The following is a 13,862-nucleotide window of genomic DNA, read 5'->3' as shown; positions in this document are numbered from 1 at the left end:
TCAAAATGTCATTCCTACATTTTAATTGCGACTTAAGTATTCAAATATCTTTTTTACGTGGAGCTGGATACGTTTTTTTTGAAGGTCATTCAAGGACACACTAATTGTCCAGCTTTAAAATCTTGTTCATAACTGATCAGGGTCTCTGAAGTGAATTGGTGGCTAATGGCATGCATCTATAAATACACATCCTAGAGTGAACAACAGTTTAAAGATTACAAACAAGAGTGTTGACTGAAGCTGGAGGGCATGAGAGATTTAAAGGTCATTCACAGCTGTTACAACATTCATCAGGTTACAATCATAATGATACAAGGGTCAGCAGCACGCATGGCCTCAACAAAAACAACAGATGAACTTCTTATTATGAAAATGTCTTGCACTTATTTGAAAGCCACCACCCATTCGTGTGTAAACAGGGCATATGTATATATAAATGAGGCAGATAAGATAAGAAGTTCATACACTGTGACAATCAAACAAACAGAAACTGTTCACACATGCAAAAGGTTTAAAAATTAGGGAACTAGTCCCTTCCACAAGCAGAGGGGAAATGACTGTTCGAGAGAATGCCGCGCTGTGGTTGGCTATGCTGGTCGACGCACAGCCGAGAGAGAAAATAGCAGAGGGTTACAGGTCTTCTATGCATGGAAGAGATTGGATAACAGGGCTGAAAATACATGCTGGATCACATGGAGCTTCACAGAAATGAGAATAAATATTTTTATAATGCACGCAGCTGGTGGGGGTGATTCCCTCATCTCTGGTTTCCCTGTAGAAATACTGAATCCAGTAACTTCACAGCCCCTTTAAAAAACTATTGGCTTGTAACCGAGCTCCCACTAATGTAGTAGAATGATCATTTGTCCTGCTATGACCATTAATAATTTAGCATTTTTTAATATCTAGGTCTGAAATGTGACTTTGGTGCCTGTATTTGGGCAGGTCAAAAAGAAAAGTTTTGTTCCACAGACACGGAAGTGTCTAATCCAGGATTTATTTCTTGAGATTAATCGCTGTTCTTTCACTTGTCAATGGCCCCGTAAGCCTTAGAGAAGCTGGAGGCTGTCACAGAATCCTACCACTTAACATCTGACTGACCTCTCAGTCATGCAACTACTCTCAAAATAAAACAAAAGAAAGAAAGAACAACAAATACTGAATCTATTTGCTGAAACCGTCCGAAACGCTAAAGTTATTCCGGTGAAATGCAATGGCTTTCATTTCACTTTCTCAAAAATATAACTTTTTTTGGGGGGGGATAATGAAAAACCATTAAAGTGATCACTGATCACATGTTGGAAATTGAGACACCTAACATTAAGAAGCTGACATTTGTATGTGTCACTGTGCCATTAGTTATGTTTCCATCCACCTATTTTATGCACATTTTGGGATATTGCATAAAACATTTAATAAAATGCTGCATGGAAACTCCAAGAAAACTAAAAATGCCCATACTTTTTTTTTTTTTTGCACTTGCACAGCATCTCAAATGTTGGTTTGATCATTTTGAAATGCCTGAGCCAAAGTCTGTCATCAGAATGATTTGGTATAATGACCTCCCAGAAGTGTCTCACATGATAGCGTTTTCAAACATCAGGCATCCAAACGCAAGATAACATGATGACAGCTTTGGACGCATGTCATTTTATGATGTAGGGGGGAAAAGAACCACAGTGGCTTCCCCGATTGCAACAACTTCTATATATTTTGTTCCAGTTTTTGCCAGTTTTATGAGTTTGTTCTCTTGAACAAATGGAATGGAAACGATTGCTTTATCCACAGAGTTAAACGTGCAACTTTGGATGAAAACATAGCTACTGACTGACATTATTCCAAAGCATGTCTTGTTTATAACATGGGACATCTGACAGCAGGTTATGTGACAAATCTTTTAAGGGATAGTTCACCTAAAAATAAAAATTCAGTCATTAATTACTCACCCTCATGTCCGCCCATACCCGTAAGATTTTCCAATCATCTTTGGAACACAAATGAAGATATTTTTAATTAAATCTGAGAGCTTTCTGTCCATCTGTTGACAGCTACACAACTACAACTTTGACGCTTCAAAAAGTTTATAAAGAGTTCGTAAAACTTAACCATATGAATTTAGTGGTTTACTCCACATTTTTAGAAGAGACTCGATCGCTGTATATAATAAACAGATTGAATTTAGGCTTTTATTCACATAAACATTCATCAACACATCAGTTGTGGTCAACGGAAGCATGTTTGCTTGACGTGCGAGAACCAATGAGGTTCATTCTCGTGTTACGCAGCACGTTTGAGCTTCTGCAAGAGGTTTGTTCTCGAGTGCCAAGCAGATTCGGTTGAGCTTCTGTTTATGTTCGCTGATCAATGTTAATATGTGAATAAAAGACTAAATTACATCTGGATTAAAATTACAATCGCTTAATGAGCTTTTTGAAGCGTCAGTGTCCGTTGTGTAGCTGTCAACAGAGGGACAGAAATCACTCAGATTTAATCAAAAAGGTCTTAATTTGTGTTCCAAAGATGAACGAAAGTCTTACAGGTTTGGATTTGGAATGACATTACAAGGATTTGTAATTAATGACAGAATTTTCCTTTTTGGGTGAACTATCCCTTTAACGTGTTAAGAAATGATAAGAGAATTGTAGAACACAAAATGTCAAGTGCCGCTTCAGATTGGCAACCGACCAGTCCAAAAGTTAGTGGGGATGGGATGGGATGGGATTAGAACAAAACTGCTATCTTACTGAAAACAATCTGGGACACATAAATCAAAGGACCTAACGATTTTTCAAGTGCTGAATCATCATGCATCAAACAAATTAAAAATGCATTATATAAGAGTGTGCATTTACACAGCACTCTAGCTGAGTCAGCTGCAATATCTGAGCAAAGTATTTCAGAACTTCATCTGTAAATCTCATTGAAGCACATCAGGAAGCAGATGGTGAAAAACCCTCTATTTGCAAGCAAATCAATCACGTACGGTTATGCTGAACAAGTATGTTTGAAGTATACTTTTTGTATTTTTATAGTAGCAAATCAGTGTTGGAGTTTTGTGTTTGCTCCATCAATTCAGCTCTCTTACATGTGGATTGCAGGGCTCCCAAATTTAAGAATGCCAATATTAGAGTAGCCTAAACAAGCAGATGCGTTTACACTTTGCCAAGTTTTGCGTTGTATTTGGCTCAAATAAGCTCCTAATAGTAATTACAGAAGGAAAGTTATGGAAGCAACAGCCAAAAAGTGATTTTCGGATTAAACTACTTTTCCCTGAGGCGGTCTGGATAAATTAGCATTTCTCAAATGCGCTTCACGATTTTAACCCTGAAATCGAATCGTGTTTTCTCCACACAACCTCGGTAACATCTGTAGAGCAAACTATCAACTGACTACTGGGGAAAATCTGTGAGAAATCTAATCTCATCCAGATATGAGTGTCTGAGATTGCGGTGTAGGATTTTTTGCTAATTTATTTTTATCTTCATCAAACAATTCCGAATACATTTCTCATTGCGCTTTTGACCTTTTTGCCAACTTTCTGAGTAAAATAACAGTTAGTGGCTTGCGTACTGCAGGAATCCCATCTGACGAGAAGAGAGTCCGATTGCAAACTGCTCAAAAAAGGTATGATCATCATCTTAATTAATTTCTCCCTTCAATAAAGTACATTTACATTTAATCATTTAGCATTTTTTATCCAAAGCGACTTACAAATGAGGAGAGCAACGGAAGCAATCACATCACACCAACGATAGGGAAACAATATGCAATTGCTGTGACCAGTCCCCAGTTAGTCCAGCACAGTACATGTAAATAGATGTAGAATAGTAAGTGTTAGTTAGTAGTATTAATGGGTCAAGTGTTGATGAAAAATATGCGTCTTCAGCGTTTTCTTGAAAACGGCTCAGCAGCTCGGGTTGAGTTAAGTACATAACGTAATAATTATAATCACATATATAAATTGTTCATTTGAATGAGTTTTGTGACGCAAATATCCAGAGCACATTACCTTCTGTAATCCCCACGGACCACAACCAGACAGAGAAATCCCAATCCCATCCCAATCAGTACATCGCAGACGTCCTCTGTTAATAATTAATAATAACCCAAACATCGTCTGGAAAACCAATCATGCTCAAATTGTTTTTTTCTCACATCAGGCCTTTGACTCCAAAGCAATCTGTTTGTTCTAGCAGATTTAAACAGTATGGTCAACAACACGGCTGAACTTAGGCTTTTGGTCAGCCAGGATAAAACGTGCATATGATGAAAAAAAAAAAAAAAAAAAGTAATAACCAGTGAGGTTATGAGTCAGATCTTTAATCTTGTCTCTGTGGCAAATCAGTCTGGCATCTGATGAAGTTATGATTGAAGGAGCAAATTACTAATGAGCACGAATTTCTGAGTGAGGAACTCATTGTTTGAGAATCAGTATTAAGAGGTTAATGCTGCCCTTAGTATAATACCAATGTCATTACGAGGCCTTCTGTTTATTCATGTCAGTTCAGTGACCCCATCCATGCTCTGAGAGAACGTAATGTGCATGATAAAAATGGAGCTCTAACACTTTTAATCGCTGCCTATTTTAGTAGTACTACCCTGTACCATGACCGAATTGTTATAGTACAAATGGTCTTGTTTTACGTGATCTTTTTAATATCAGAAGAAAGACTGAATTTTTTTTTTTTTTTTTTATGACAGTGGATTCATAATAGGATGCTAAAAGCAAAAGATCTGTAACTGGACTTAATCTCCTTAAGTTTGTTATATTCCATTAGTGCGGATGATTGTTATATTTGATTGGAGAGGAGACATCCGCTCTGAGCCAATCAAAACAGAGGTGTAACTCTCAGCCGATTCCCAGGTTTCTCGGAGTCTCATGTTCACTTTTCTCCCTCCGGAATGAGATCTGTGGTAAGGCAGCCCTTAAACAGAGTGCTGTATTGACGTCCGGTTAACAGACCTCTGCAGCCACAGGATAGAGTTTCCTCAGTTCGCAGAGCCTGCCGGGTCTCTTTACCTCTGACACATGTCTTCATTTTCTGATGGCTCATTTACAGACTATGCTATGTTAATGCTTTCTGTAGGTAATTAATCAAATAATTGTGACGCTCTTTGGAGATTACAATCATTTACAAGACCACAAATCATTTTAAAATACACTACCAGTCAAAAGTTTTGGATTGGTATGATTTTGTATGTTTTTAAAAGAAGCCTCTTCTGCTCGCCAAGGCTGCATTTATTTGATTTAAAAAAACTAACAAAAAACAGTAATATTGTGAAATATTATTACAATTTAAAACAGCTGGGGTTTTTTTGTGAATATTGTGAATAAAGTGTAATTTATACCTGTGATCAAAGCTGAATTTTCAGCATCATCATTTCAGTCTTCAGTGTCACATGATTCTTCAGAAATCATTCTAATATGAGGATTTGATGGTCAAAAAAACATTCATTTCATAATGCATTTTTGAACATTCATTCATAAAACAGTGTAAAAAAAAAAAGCAGGATTCTTTGATGAATAGAAAGTTCAACAGCATTTATTTCAATTAGGATCTTTCGTAACATTTTAAATGTCTTTACTGTAACTTTTGATACATTTAATAATCCTTGATGAAGAAAAGTATGCATTTATTTTATTTATTTCCCGCAAAAAATTAAATAAAAATTCTTACTGACCTCAAACTTTTGAACAGTAGTGTTTAATGTTAAAACGTTTTGTATTTCAGATAAATGCTGTTCTTTTGAACTTTCTATTCATCAAAGAATCCTGAGATAAAAATGTAAATAAATGGTTTCAACATTGAGAATAACGAAAAATGTTTCTTGAACATCAAATCATCTTATTAGAATAATTTCTGAAGAATCATGTAAAACTGAAGACTGGAGTAATGATGCTGAAAATTCAGCTTTGATCACAGCAATAAATTACACTTTAGTATATATATTCACATAGAAAACAGCTGTTTTAAATTGTAATAATATTTCACAATATTTCTGGGATTTTTGGTATTTGTAATCAAATAATTGCAGCCTTGGCGAGCAGAAGAGACTTATTTTAAAAACATTAAAAATCTTACAGATCCAAAACTTTCGACTGGTAGTGTCTATTATTGCTTTCTTGGCTAGCTTGACGCTTGCCCAAGTGATTACAATGTGATTTAGGAGATGCTTCCTATCTACTTGAGGAAGTGATTTTTATCAATTACATATTCTGTTTCAGGCAGGACCTCTGAATAAAGATTAGGAAAAGATATCAGCCCGCCTGTGTGATATCAGATTCACCACTCCAGCTCTTTATGAAGCACTAAGAGCTTTTTTAAAAAAAGGTTCTTCTGTGTGTGAATAGAAAACCTGGCCATTATCTACTTTAGGTAATGTGATTTAATCTTACCCCTACTCCGAGTCTCATTTTCAAAACAATTAACTAGAAACTCGTGAGGCGGGTGTGTTCTGCCAAGAGTAAACCTGGTCTGTCTTGTGACCCACATTGTGCATGCAGGAGGAGACCTGCCCTGCTCTGCTTAACTCTTCTTCTCTGGCATCCTGAGAGAGATCTTAAGGCTCTAATCATTGAGAGACATGCACCGAGTCAGCATGCGCTCGCGCTGCTCTCTCAGAGAAACCGTCGTAAATCACCAGCCTACGGATTAGGACTAGGGTAATCATGTCAACAGACGGATTACATTTTGTTTGTCCTTTAGAATACATATCTGAGGAAAAGTCAAATTGCAATCCGTCACTCCACTGCATTTTTCATTAGCGGCACTCTTAAGAAGAACACGTGCGCATGCAGGACATATACGAGTTGAGGGATTTCTGCGCGTGTTTGTGTGAACGTGAACGAGGCTACGCATGGGGATGATTACACATGTATGGTGTATGAACTTATCCAGCAATGTTGAGCACAACGATTCATCATGGCAGCTTAGAGTAAGACGGTTTTCTGAGATACAGAACAGTGAGGCACACATAGTGCTCCGGCCTGGACAACAGAAGCAACAGAAACATTCAAATGTTTGCAATGTTCCTCCTGTCTCTAACTAAGTTGGCTTTTCATACATGAGTGAAATACATTCACAAAGAGGAAGCGGACCAGTCTTTATCCTAAAACGCATGAGCATTTCAGCAGACAAACCTAAACAAGTAACCAACAAGTAGCACTCTTTCCATTTAATAGCTCTAATAACTGTAAAGAATTGGAAACAGGGACAACCGGAAGCCTCCACACCTTGAGGGTCAAACACAGGAAGACACTGGCACACGGCCAGTCAACCCCCAGAGAAACTCAAACTGGTTGTTCAGCATTCCTCGTTGTTGCTTCTTTGCCTAGTTTGCAACGGCTTGCCTAAGACAGTGGTTCCCTAACTAGGGTATGTGAGGTGACAGAGGGAGTTGCGCAAACAAAACGATGAGGCAAAATGCGCATGCGTATGGGCTGGCTGATAGGTTGCGTGCAGAGTAAGCTGCCTTAGCAAATCACACTACATTACTGCGGTTCTCGACGATGTACCTTTGTAAAAGTGGGGTTTAGCACTTACTAGCAAGCCAACAAATATAGACACAGACTGTGCATAGAGATCGATTTAAGACTCAAACTCTCTTCGACACACCCTGTGTGAGTTCTAGTTTTTAATGTTGATAACATATTTTACGAAATATCCAAAAATCAATTGCACAGTGTGATATATTCCCTGCAGTTGTGTACTTACACTATCCCAAAAGTTCCCAAAGATTTTTAATTTCAGAGAAATTCCAATTTTAAACAATGGCCCGTCCCTGTTCACTTGTCGCCTGTCAATGATGTAATATCCGCGTTATCTCTGGTTTCTGCTCGTACTGCCATAGTAACCATGGCGACAGACGTGGACAACTGCGTTGCGTCTAGCGGCGGCACGCTCACGCTGTTGTTGTTTCGTTCAAACATTATGGACGATGGCAAGCAGACATTGGGACAAAAGGAAAACTAAAACAAGGATCAATATCAGCGTGGCGTTTGAGACGCCGAGAGCTCCACGTCCGTGAACTTTGACTTTGCCACTCTTGAATACTGTTTGTACATTATTAGACAGGTGAGCAAATGTACATAAAACTAATCAATGTTGTATATTATTCAAATGTTGATCTAGCTTACTGCTAGTCTCATACAGACAAACTAACACAGAATAACATTATAACTTTCAACACACTCAAATGCAGTTTAGTGTGATAGTGTAGAGCGAGTGAAACAGTGCCCCGTTACCTCACAAGTTTAATTAGTCTAATAAACTGACCTGTGTGAGTATTAATACAGCACTTGCGAGTAGGGCTGCAACGATTAGTCGACATAGTCGACAACGTCGACAATAAAAAATTGTCGACAAATATCTTTGTTGTCGAGTAGTCGTTTGATCTCACGTGACCAATGTATGGGCCTGCAATATCGCATTTTGACCGCTACAAAGCTGTAGCGCTAGAGTGTAATGCAGCCGTTAAATGCTTTTGCGGTAGAAGAAAAAACAGCGCGAATTACATAGACAGTAAATAAACGGCGAATTATGGCGGAGTGTAAACGAGTTCGGACGGACCAGTAAGGTGTGGGAAAGTTTCACAAAACTGCCAACTAAAAATGCTGTCATGTGCAATACATGCAAGGCTGAGCTTGCGTTTCACGGGAGCACAACATATGTTGGAGCACTTAAGAGAAAGCATCCCGGATCAAAAGGAGCCGGTGAGTGTTCAATCTCCAGGTGAAGCTAACTAAATAGTTGTAAATCTCTTTATTAGAGAATGCAATACTACCATTAATAAAAGTGATAATATTAAGAATTATAATATAAATACAGTAATGTGATTATTTATTTTGCATAGAATAAAGCTTGATCGAGCTTAGGAGTCAGTCAGGGCTGTTTTTATTATTGTAGCCTAACACTATTAGGTAAATACGTTAGCTATTACATTAATATAAACACAATGAACTAACATGAACAAAAATGTTAACAAAAATTAATAATGTTACAAATGTGCTGCTCATATTAGTTAGTTCATGTTAGTAAATACATTAATGTTTACAAATTAAACTGTTACCTTAGTGTGAATTGCTTCTAGATTTCAAACTAAACACCCAGTAAAGATGATGACTAAACAACAGTTTAATCACTAAGAGAGTTAAAATAAAATGTTTTTTCTTTGCAAAAAAGATCTTTTCTTTGCATTCCTGCAACATCCACTCCAGCGGAACGGATCTTCTCAGCTGCAGGAAACATTTGCTCACAAAAAAGAGCAAGCTTGTCACGTGAACATGTTGATATGCTGACCTTCCTTCATTTTAATTTAGCACTTATTTGAAAATCCAAAAAAGCCAGTGCAGAAAGGACACAAGTTACTTACTGCCTTTCATTAAACTAACTGAACACTTGGTTTTAGAAATAAAGCTCTTAATACTGCTGCCAAGAGATATTTACATTCAAACATATTTTTGTCTGCAATGCAGCTGATTTATTTTTGTTGACCTGTTTAGTTGGAGGTTCATTAAAGTTCATTAAAACACCATTTCAAAAGCTGAAGTGATTTTTTTTTAAAGATTATAATATGTATAACTCAATGTTTTAACTTATTGAAAAGGCTGAGTAATCATTCCAAACTTACTGATTAGTCGTCAATATAATCGACGATTAGTCGATTAATCGGTCCAATAATCGTTAGATTAATCGATTATCAAAATAATCGTTTGTTGCAGCCCTACTTGCGAGTAATGGTAGTTCGGTAGAATGAAATGTCCTTATTCCTTTATATCCGCGGGACTCGCGTGTGGCGCTGATATCTGTCTCTCATTAGCAATCACGCCCTGCTTCATACCACAGTCATGTTAAAAACATCTATGTATTCACTTATCCATAAACATTATTAGATCCATCAGCTTGACGACAAGTTCCATAATCCCGCATCAACCTACGCCTTCGTTACTGTAAGGTAAAAGATCCCTAGCGGCGAAAAAAGTTACATATTGTAGCTTTAAAACATTCTCATAACATTATTTATACCATTGTAATAGAATTCATGCCACTGAGCAGGATTAAACTAAATACATCTAGATGCAACTGCAGTGCAAGATAGCTTTTGTTGATACTGATTTCATTAGAATTATTGATTCAGTTTAATTAATTGCTTTATTTATTATATTAATAATTAAATGAATGGTATTTTAAGAATTTTATGTAAAACATGACATACATTTAATAGGTTTAGAAAATCTTTGTTTTAATAAAGGTTAAAAAAAATTATTGCACCTAAAAAGCTATTTAAGGGGCAAAATATTGTTCCTTCACTGAAAAGGTGTGACAGCAGTCTAAGTGGAAGAGAGAGTAACGCAGAAGGATCTTAAATGTCTCCGAGGGTATGCCAGTCTAAAAAGTTTGGGAACCAATTGGTTTTATAATATTGACACGTTTTATTATAGTTGGCAAGGGGCAACAGATGAAAATTAGCCTCTTGGGTTACCTCTGGCTTATACAGTGTCTGACTGTTGATTGATGTGCACTTCCTATCAAAAATAAGAAAACTAAGAGACACTGTCTTGTGCTCCTCAAAACAAACAACTGCAAGATAAATTAATGCATATCAGATCTTTTTATACAAGAACATCCTCAGATAATACTTTAAACAATAGTTTACACTGCTTCGAAGAAGTATTTACCATTCACAGCACAGTGTTAGGAACCCTTTAGTATCATAGTCGCCTACATGTCAGAAGTTCTCGCCCCTCTGAAACGGGGCAATAGTCATTAAATGACAGTACAGCTCGAGTAACACACGGCCCTGATTGGATTTTACAACTCAACACATCTGTGCAATGACAAGCTCTCACATATTTTTGGAGGGAAAATGTTGCACGCAACCTCCACACACTGAATATGAACCCTTCATAAATGAAAAACAGAAACTGAAAATATCCAACAGGGCTCAAAGCAAAGTTTAGTCAGTTATCATGTGTCCCCTTTGTGAAATTAGATAGATAGATAGATAGATAGATAGATAGATAGATAGATAGATAGATAGATAGATAGATAGATAGATAGATAGATAGATAGATAGATAGATAGATAGATAGATAGATAGATAGATAGATAGATAAAGCCCTCACAGCATGACACAGTACTTTCATTATGACTAGGAAGTGCTGAATGCCACATTGTAGTACCTATTAGCGCCTGGAAGAGGTTACTCTGGAAGATGTCGATGACTCTCTGGATGGAGTTTCTCAGTTGTCTGTCTTCAGTGTTACCGAGTTTTGACCGGTATTCCTCCAGCAGTAACAGAGCCCTCTGTGCATCTATACCGAGCAGACAGAAAGTTTTCATTAATTACATAATTGCACGAGAGAGTATAACGCAAACAAATATTTTACAACTCGTCTCAACGTTTGCCGTCTTAAAGAGCCCAAATAACTCGTAAATTACTTTGGTATAAGTTTTAAAATCTATGTGGTGATGACTGGAAAAACAAAAATGTATGACAGTTCTTATTTCCAAAGAATATTACAGTTTATGAGGTTATATTCAGTTACCTTAGAGATACAGTGCGGTATAAGACATTATATTAATATTTTTACAGTCTGAAAGAAGTGACTTACCAGCTCCAGTGCCAGATTGTGTAAAAGTATATCCGAAGTGTATCTCACCTTTTTTTCTGACTGGCATGTTTCGGTTGGGCTCGTGCACGATAACCAATCCAACAGAGCTCGCGACAGAAATGAACAAAACACGCAATGATAAAACCAACGCTCCTCACCCAACACGAGTGCGTCCAGAGTGTCAGAGGGGGGTAAGTCAGACGCAGTTGGCATGAAACTCTAATGTTTATCCGGTAAAAAACATGAGGGCGGTTCGGGCTGATATGAAAACGAGCCGTTTGGTTGTGGAGTCGAGCGCGAGCTGCACTTCTTTAACCCGACAGTCGAGCTTTACTCCACTGACAGCCCTGCGTTTCCATTCAAAACACACACAGACGCTGCGATTCAGGCTCCGCCGCCAATCTGCTCCGCGGCTGCGGGGGGAAAACTGAACATATGTCGCCGCCAGTTGCAGGAGGGCTTCCAAAAAAAAAAAAAAACTCCCCAAACTGCAAATATACACCTCCCTCCCTGCCGTGAGCTTGCGAGGGCTCAGTGTCAACACAAGCGGTTCAAATCCTCACGTCCGCAGTTTTTCCTCATTCTTCTTCGCCTTCGGAGGAATGAGGATTGTTTTCCTAAACGTCAAACTTCTTTCGTTATCTCCTCCTCCTTTTTTTTTTCTTCCTATGTGTCAGAAATTCCAAACTTTCCTCCAAAATGGCGTCCCAGGGTTGGAAGAATGTCACGTGATTCTAGACCCTACCCTTGACCGCCCAATCATGGGACTGATACCTTTCAGCTCAGGGTTGGGAAGGTGAGACTTCACACTTTCTTAAAGGAGACTCACTACTGACTCGAGCAGGCTAGTGGTGTAAACAAGGGTCCATATGAGGATATAGGCTCTTACAAGTAAATATTGTGATTGAACATTGCTATGCCTAGATTGTGTTTCCAATCCAAATGAAACATGCACGGTTATGACACCGGCTTTGACTTAAGCAATCCACTGCCAAGAAGTTGTAGTAGTTGTTTACGTGGAAGCTCAACTGAGGAGGCATTATGTAAAGCCTCAGAACCTGATCTTGAGATGTGGCTTCTGCTGCACAAACTTCTCTGTGTTAATCCAGTGGTGTAATAGAACTATTTTAGTGCAAAACAGAGACGGTCTCGGTCAAAAGTTTGGAAACATTACTATTTTGAATGTTTTTAGAAAAAAGTCTCTTATGCTCATCAAGCCAACGTCATATACAATATAACAATATACACTACCATTCAAAAGTTTGGGGTCAGTAATTGTTTTTCTTTCTTTTTTTATTGAAATTAATACTTTCAAGGATGTGTTAAATTGATAAAAAGTGAAAGTAAAGATTTATATGGTTAGAAAATATTTCTATATTGAATAAATGCTGTTCTTTTTTAACTTTTTATTCATCAATTAATCCTGAAAAAAGTACCACAGGTTCTAAAAACAAAATTAAGCACCACGACTGTTTCCAAAATTGATAATAACTGAGTATCAAATCAGCATATTACATTTTTTCTGAAGGATCATGTGACTGACTGAGCAATGGCTGATGAAAATTCAGCTTTGCATCACAGAAATTAATTATATTTTAAATAGGGCTGTGCACGCATCCAAAGTAAAAGTTTGTTTTACATAATATGTGCGTCTGTGTATAATTATTAATTATTTTGTATATAAACACACATGCATATACATATTTAAGAAAAGTTTGCATGTATTGTATATTTATATATGATTTATATTACATATACATATTTCATGTATAAATAAATACAAAATCTTAACATGCATGTGTGTGTATTTATATATATTACAAAATAATTATACACAGTACTCACACATTATGTAAAACATAAACTTTTATTTTGGATGTGATTAATCGTTGTACAGCCCTTATTAAAGTATATTAATTTTAAATTGTAATAGTATTTCACAATATTACAGTTTTTTCTGTATTTTTGATCAAATAAATGCAGGCTTGATGAGCATAAGAGACTTCTTTCAAAAACATTAAAAAGAAAAAAGTATATATATATTTAAAAAGTTATTATTTATGTATTATTATTAAAATATAAGTGCTATAAAAAAGTACTTTATGTAATTAATACATTTTTGCGCATTTTGTTGAAATGTTGCTTGCATAAACAAAAATGTCAATGAGGTAACCTAAACCGAAAACATCCTCTGTGCAATCCTCATTTATTAATGTTGTCCAATCCCAGAACGCACAATTAAGGTTGT

At 37.0% G+C, this 13,862-nt stretch overlaps 1 protein-coding gene across 50 annotated transcripts in view; it reads right to left on the bottom strand.

The window, feature by feature from the left end:
- The window catches only part of dlg1b (discs large MAGUK scaffold protein 1b), a 110,716-nt gene extending 98,316 nt beyond the window's left edge, over positions 1-12,400 (bottom strand). For 23 of the 50 annotated variants that reach the window (XM_079614347.1, XM_079614302.1, XM_079614324.1 and 20 more), the window contains exons 1-2: positions 11,615-12,254; positions 11,183-11,314 (exon numbers count right to left, since the gene is read on the bottom strand). In XM_079614347.1, coding sequence (XP_079470473.1) covers positions 11,183-11,314; positions 11,615-11,681 — 199 coding nt within the window. In that variant the 5' untranslated portion in view covers positions 11,682-12,254. Of the gene's footprint in view, positions 1-11,182; positions 11,315-11,614 lie in introns of all 50 variants that reach the window. The other 27 variants (XM_079614308.1, XM_079614309.1, XM_079614310.1 and 24 more) reach the window with 5 other exon arrangements.
- Between the last annotated feature and the right edge of the window lie 1,462 nt (positions 12,401-13,862).

This window comes from Phoxinus phoxinus (assembly GCF_949152265.1).
Source record: "Phoxinus phoxinus genome assembly, chromosome: 5".
NCBI classification, from domain to species: Eukaryota; Metazoa; Chordata; class Actinopteri; order Cypriniformes; family Leuciscidae; genus Phoxinus; species Phoxinus phoxinus.
Note: the sequence above shows the minus strand (reverse complement) of the source record. Positions and strands in the feature narration are given on the sequence as shown.